A 7,326-nucleotide genomic window follows, 5' to 3' on the forward strand; every position below is an offset into this window, starting at 1 on the left:
CTTTAAAAATACGCGGTCGACCACCCGTAAAAACATATACTGCAGTTTTCGTTTGTTTTACTTCCAAATCAGTTCATTTAGAATTAGTTTCAGACCTGTCAACTAATTCATTTATTTTCGCCCTAAAAAGGTTCATTGGTCGCCGAGGAATGCCCCAGAAAATGTTCAGCGAGAACGCAACCAACTTCGTCGGCGCCGATCGCAAACTGCGCGAGCTGAAAGAGGCGTTTCTGGCCCAGGCAACGGAACTGAAGGGATTCGCCGCAGACGAAGGGTTCAGCTTCACCTTTATACCACCGCGGGCGCCGCACTTCGGCGGATTATGGGAGGCCGCGGTGAAGTCCGCCAAACATCTTATCGTTCGCGCAATCGGCAACGTGCTCCTCACAGCAGAGGAGCTATCAACACTGTTGGCCGAAGTCGAAGCAATCCTCAATTCTCGACCCCTAACACCTCTGAACCAGGATCCCAACAACGGCGAACCGTTAACTCCAGCACATCTCTTAATAGGGTGCTCCGTGCGATCACTCCCACCAGCACAGGTAGCAATGGACCCAATTCATTGCTGCGAGAGATGGCAACTTGTTTGCTGCCTCAAGCAACAGTTTTGGCGACAGTGGTCCAAAACATACCTGACGGGTCTTCAGGAGCGCATCAAATGGTTACACCCGAAACGGAATCTGCAGCCCGGCGACCTCGTCTTCGTACACGAAGACAACACACCACCGCAGCAGTGGGTAACAGGACGAGTCGTCGCAACCGTCGAAGGGCAAGACGGCAAGGTGCGAGTCGCAGACATAATGAAGGCGGGCACGATTAAGTGCTCCATACACAAATTAGCCTTACTTCCAATGGACGTTGCAGGAACCTGATCCTATCAATGCGGCCAGTGTTGCGCCAAGCGACATCTTTTGTAATCTAAATCTAAATTTAAAAAAATTAAATATAAAATTGTTATAAGAACCTATGAAATTGAATTTATAAATATTGAATTGTACAAAATAGCATACTTACCTTAATAATACATTTATATTACCTTCATTTATTACTTACCTTAATTCATCTATTACAATATTTAACGAAAGATAATTACTTACCCCTTGTATTTACATTACCACTAGCTTAAGCAGTTAGTTTTAAGATTTAGGCTAAGCAATTCCAAGCACGGAATAATTGAATCATTGTATTAAAAACCTTGAAATCGAACGCACGCGTCTTTTCATCCTTTTCGCTAATTATATCGTTATAGTGACAGGCATTTGGATTTAAATTAATTCGCGCATTCCCAAGTAACTTTTCGTGTCTCAAAAACTCTTGAGATTTTTCAAAATTAGAAAAGGAACAAACTAGTATACCGGTTATTGACATACTCCAGGGGTGGGCATATTAGCCCACCGTGGCATTTTGCCCGTTCGGGCACGAGTGCACATTTTGAGGGCTAGATGAGGGGATCATCGCGGGCAAACATGAAGAGGGAAGTGAGAGCAACGTATTTTACCACTCCATATTTACAAATGAGAGCAACGTATTTTCCCACACCACGTTTACAAATGAGAGCGCGCGCATATATGGGAAGTTGCACTGTGGGTAATAACTATAAAATTGCCTAACAGTTTTAAGTTTCTTTGTAACTACTATAAATTTATAAAATGTAAGACAAATAACGAGAAGTATAATAAATATTTCTTTTTATATGTCTTTATAACAGCATTTAATTTAGTTTATTTCACATAATAATTTCTATGTTTGGTTTAATATCATTTGCTGTAGCTGCACGCATAATTGTACCAAAATTTAAATCAGATAACCTATGTATTTCTTATTTTATGTTTGTTTAATTTAATTTTTGAAAGAAATTGTTCACAAGTGTATGTGCTTCGAAACACATAAATAATTTTCGGAGCAAAAAATTTCAAACCAGGTTATTTCTTTAAGCTTCCTTATAAAAAGTAATTTCAATAATAACTTCAGGTTATGAACCACTGTTTCTTCAAACGCATATACACAAATGAATCTTATGAGAGCGCAATGTAAAGAATTACCCAACAACGCTTCTACCGCCCGCTTACCGCAGAATTTTAAACGACTTGGGGTTTTCCCCATAGAAACGACTCAGCTGATAGCTCTCTCACAACGAAGGGTGTTGTCAGGCTCGATATACTGTAGTAATTATAAAAATTGTCTTCAATATATTTGAAATTTTCTAAAACTAAAGCAAAATCAGAATCGAATGCTATTATTTATAAATATATAAACTAGTTTACTAGTTTGATTTCAGTTTTGATATTTTATATTACGAAAAATTACAATTGAAAAGTTAGATGTGTGCAAAACTACATATGCGTATTGAGTAATGGCAACATTGTTCGAATGAAAACGAGAACAAAACGTTTTTTATTTGATGATTTCTTATATTTTTGAAAATATGTGTTCCCTTTCTATAGCGCGTATTATTATTTTAATACATTTCCAGAGGCAACTTAGATTTTTAAAATTTAATAGAACAATTATAGAAAAAAACCTCAGTTCTCTGAATATTTTGATAAAACAACCAAACTGAAAATATCACAAATATTAATATAGTATATTTATATATGTATATGCATATATATTTAATATATATTTATATAAGCATTTTCATTAAATGGAACTGAAATATGTTTAAACAAACTAAATATTATGGTCACAAGTATCCTTCTTTTTATTTATGCAGATATATAAAACTGCCTTGCATATGTTCGTATAAAAGCCCACAACTTGAGAAAAGTTTTCCCAATTATAGCTAGAATGAGTTTTTACAACTGGCATCACCACCATTAACTGATCTATCGCATATACAGTGGTGTGAACAAAATAGGAACAATCATAAGGTGTTGTGAAGTTTTAAAATGTGCTGTTTTCTTATTAAATAAATTTTTTTTTAGATATAAGTATAACACATATAATTTTTCCTACCAGTGATTAGAATTCCCCACCATGCAAAAGAAAATAAAAACAAATATTAATGCGAAACTCCAAAACCTGCAAATTATGTTTACCTCTTTTTGTTCACACAACTGTACAATTCCGATATGAAGTAAACTTCCGCTCTTTAATTTGTGTACAATGTCAGTATTGTAACCAGAGATAAAGAGATGTCCAACAGTTTACGGAGGGAAGGGCAGAAAATATTGCGAAAAAAATCAATTACATTCCTCCATAATTAATGTTCATCGCAGAATGGTTGCGACCAGGAATAAAGGGATGTCCAACTTATTCCAGTGTGAGAGCGCTTCAAAATTAGCGTTTTTTATAACATTTTCCATTATGGCCAGAATGAACAAAATAATAATTTTTGGGCATTTAAATTAAAACACCCAACATTTAGTATGAATAAAAATTACTATATAGTGCTTATTTATTATATGAAGAAACTATTTAAATCTTATTGAAGTATATTAGAATAACTGACTTTTGACCTCGCAATACCCAATAAAAGGATTTAAGCTTGTTAGCTCTCAATCATTAAATGTTTTTAATCATTTTCGAATGAAAATAATACTATGATGTTTCAAATTACAAAATGTTTCATCAAATACCTTTAAATTTCACAAATTTATTTGTGAATTGCTCAATTTTTTTACATTTTTTATAAGTGGTCTTGAACGATGCAACAAATCCCTCCGTTTACATATTTTTTTGATAAGATTTCAATCTGGCCATCACTCGTTTCCAATTGCTAAACGTCAAAACCTACTGAACTTTGACAGCTAATCGAGTTCATTAGGTTTTGATGTTTTTCAATTGAACAATTATTATTGACTCAGAAGTATTCCACAAGAAATTAAAGATTTTATTAGGTTGTCAAAAAAGTCTTGCGGTATTTTTTATTGAATTTTCAATTGTTCATAAAATTGGTTACAATAATGCGATTCAAGTCAAATATGCGCCATAGAAGCTCGCTTACCTATTGGCAAAAAACTCGGAGAGCCAATTTTCACAGGACTCTCTTGTGGCCAACTTCAGACTACCAAGCGCGTTCGCCATGGACAGAAACAGGTGGTAATCACTTTGTGCGAGATCCGGACTATACGGTGGATGCAAAAGAACCTCCCATCCGAGCTGCCGGAGCTTCTGGCGCGTCACTAAAGATGTGTGTGGCCTGGCGGTGTCCTGATGGAAGACAATTCGGCCTCTGTTGATCAAAGATGGCCTCTTCTGCATGAGTGCTGCCTTTAAGGGGTCCAGTTGTTGGTAGTACAGGTCCGAATTGAGAGTTTGGCCATAGGGGAGCAGCTCATAGTGGATTTTTCCCTGCCAATCCCACCAAACACACAGAAGAACCTTCCTGGCCGTTAATCCAGGCTTGGCCACCGTCTGGGCCGCTTCACCGCTTTTCGACCACGACCGTTTGCACCTTACATTATCGAAAGTGACCCACTTTTCATTGTCAGTCACCATATGCTTCAAAAATGGGTCGATTTTGTTGCGATTCGCATGCGTCGATACGGTCAAAGATGTTTTTTTGCGTCAATTCGTGTGGCACCCATACATCGAGCTTCTTAGTGACTCCAAGCTTCTTCAAATGGTTTATAACGGTTTGATGACTCAAGCCCAGCTCTTGACCGATGCTACGGCTGTTACTATGCCGGTCTCTTTCGACCAATTCAGCGATTTTATCGCAATTTTCGACGACAGGCCTTCCGGAGCGTGGCGCATCTTCGACCACCTCTACACCAGACCGAAAACGTTGAAACAATCGTTGTGCGGTGGAAATGGAAACTGTATCGGGTCCATAAACTGCACAAACTTTTTTGGCGGCTTGAGATGCATTTTTGTCTTTATCGTAGTAGTAATGTAAAATATGCCGTATTTTCTCTTTATTTTACTCCATGTTTGCGACGCTATAACTCACGAACGACTTAAAAGAAACGACAATCAATCAAACACGTGTTAGCGCGTGAAATGAGCTTTCCAAAAAGGTATAGCATGACCCGATGCGACGAATAAAACAAAAACTACGCGCTTTCAGCGCCAACTAGCGAAAATACCGCAAGACTTTTTTGACAACCCATTATTATAGCTAATGGAAACGAAAGAATTCACATTCTTGAAATATTGGAATCAGAAAACGAATATCAATTTGACAACATTAAAAAATTAAATAAATTTTTAATACCATTTGAAGAACACCCAATCAAGAATATGTTCATAACTATAGGAGTACTTGTAGTCCTAGGATTAAGTATATTTGTAATATTCAAACTATATTTAATTTATCAAAAAACTGTATATCTGAGAAACTAAAACGCTACCATAGAACGTGTAGGAATGGCTTATCTACCCAATACTCAAGTGTAGATCAGGAGATCTATTTTTCACAAGAGAGGGGAGAGTTAATACTTTAACCTTTAACCACAACCTGATGTTTCAGTAAACATTAAAGAAAAATCATCAAAACAACTTTATCTTAGAACAATAGAAGCGCACTATCAGTACAACAAACAATAACAACACAAAAAGTTATTTACTAGTAAACAACCAGCATCTCAATAGTATGAGCAGCGATAAGCATAGCCTATATAAGCGACTGGAACAATAGCCTCTAGGTCACTTTATCATTATCGACTGCCGAGTAACAAGTTACCACTTGTAACACTTGTACAGTTTAATCAGAGATAAAGAGATGTTTAACTCCTCTCTCACTGGAAGTGAGAGAGCAATTGCTAAACGTCAAAACCAGCTAATCGAGTTCAGTAGGTTTTGACGTTTAACAATTGGAAACGAGCGATGGCCAGATTGAAATCTTAGCAAAAAATATGTAAACGGAGGGATTTGTTGCAAAGTTCAAGACCACTTATAAAAAATGTAAAACAATGAAAATTAAATAAATTTGTGAAATTTAAAGGTATTTGATGAAACGTTTTGTAATTTGAAGCATCATAGTATTATTTTCAACAGAAAATGATTAAAAACATTTAATGATTGAAAGCTAACAAGCTTAAATCCTATTATTGGGTATTGAAAGGACAAAAGTCAGTTGTTATAATATTCTTTAAAAAGATGTAAATAGTTTCTCCATATAATAAATAACCACTATTTAGTAATTTTTATTCGTACTAAATGTTGGGTATTGGGTTGATAAATGGCCAAAAATTGTAATTTTGTTCAATCTGGCCATAATGGAAAATGTTATAAAAAACGCTAATTTTGAAGCGCTCTCACACTGGAATAAGTTTAACATCCCTTTATTCCTGGTTTAATGATGGTATTGTCACTAACGAAGCGAATGAAATTATAGGCGAATTTCGCTATTTCGAATTGCGAGTAGCGAGCACACAGTCAATTCGCCACGAAGTGGCGAAAGAACTAGCGAAAATGAATATTTGGTATTGCCACCTGCGAACTTATAAAATTCGCTTCGCCTCAACTGTCAAAATTTGGCGAACGTTTATTTGATTCGAGAAGCTAATCAAAAATGGAGAAAACGTTAGTAAAATTTTAAACATTTATTTATTGTATTTAATTCATTAAAAATTTAAGTATTTTCAGAATAAAACGAACTACTCAAAAGCAATTTGAGGTATTGGTGAAGTTGATGGAAGGAAATCCTGAGTTGGCCAGAGGAATGGCGCCGTTTGGCTCAACCAAAAAAAATGGGATGGAGTTGTGGGAAGCAATTGCTTCCGAGTTACACAATATCGGTCCTCCAATACGTAGTGGCAGCGAATGGAATAAGGTAAGAATAAACAATTTTGTCATATATGTACGTACATATCTGTATTAATTTGTGTATTTCTCAGGTTTGCTTGGACTATAAGTTAAAATTAAAAAGGAAAATTGCAGATAATCGTAAGGAGATTGCAGCCACAGGTGGAGGACCATACAACCAACGGAGTTTAACGCCTTTGGAGCAGGCCGTGGACGAGCTGCTCAGCTTGCAGCAGGCAGTGAATCCAAGCGGAGCCGCATTTGGTAGCACTACACCTGCACCTGCACCTTCTTCTTCTTCTTAATTGGCGTAGACACCTCTTACGCGATTATAGCCGAGTTAACAACAGCGCGCCAGTCGTTTCTTCTTTTCGCTGCGTGGCGCCAGTTGGATATTCCAAGCGAAGCCAGGTCCTTCTCCACTTGGTCCTTCCAACGGAGTGGAGGTCTTCCTCTTCCTCTGCTTCCCCCGGCGGGTACTGCGTCGAATACTTTCAGAGCTGGAGTGTTTTTGTCGTAGCCGCTGTCTTTTAATTCGCTGAACTATGTCAATGTCGTCGTATATCTCGTACAGCTCATCGTTCCATCGGATGCGATATTCGCCGTGGCCAATGCGCAAAGGACCATAAATCTTTC

The 7,326-nt window shown here is 37.1% G+C and overlaps 1 protein-coding gene across 1 annotated transcript; it reads left to right on the forward strand.

Annotated features, from left to right (window-relative positions):
• Positions 1-6,457: 6,457 nt before the first annotated feature.
• On the forward strand, positions 6,458-6,995 carry LOC126765038 (uncharacterized). Its single transcript, XM_050482622.1, has 3 exons — positions 6,458-6,468; positions 6,532-6,718; positions 6,783-6,995. Exons 1-3 carry the CDS (start codon positions 6,458-6,460, stop codon positions 6,993-6,995), a joined length of 411 nt encoding a protein of 136 aa, XP_050338579.1.
• Positions 6,996-7,326: the final 331 nt, after the last annotated feature.

The sequence above is a fragment of the Bactrocera neohumeralis genome, unplaced genomic scaffold, assembly GCF_024586455.1.
Source record: "Bactrocera neohumeralis isolate Rockhampton unplaced genomic scaffold, APGP_CSIRO_Bneo_wtdbg2-racon-allhic-juicebox.fasta_v2 cluster10, whole genome shotgun sequence".
NCBI lineage: Eukaryota > Metazoa > Arthropoda > Insecta > Diptera > Tephritidae > Bactrocera > Bactrocera neohumeralis.

Bases quoted from the DNA above. Each gene is read 5' to 3' on its own strand.
- LOC126765038 (XM_050482622.1), top strand. The intron at 6,719-6,782 runs GTAAGAATAAAC...TGTATTTCTCAG, and splicing joins GTGGCAGCGAATGGAATAAG to GTTTGCTTGGACTATAAGTT.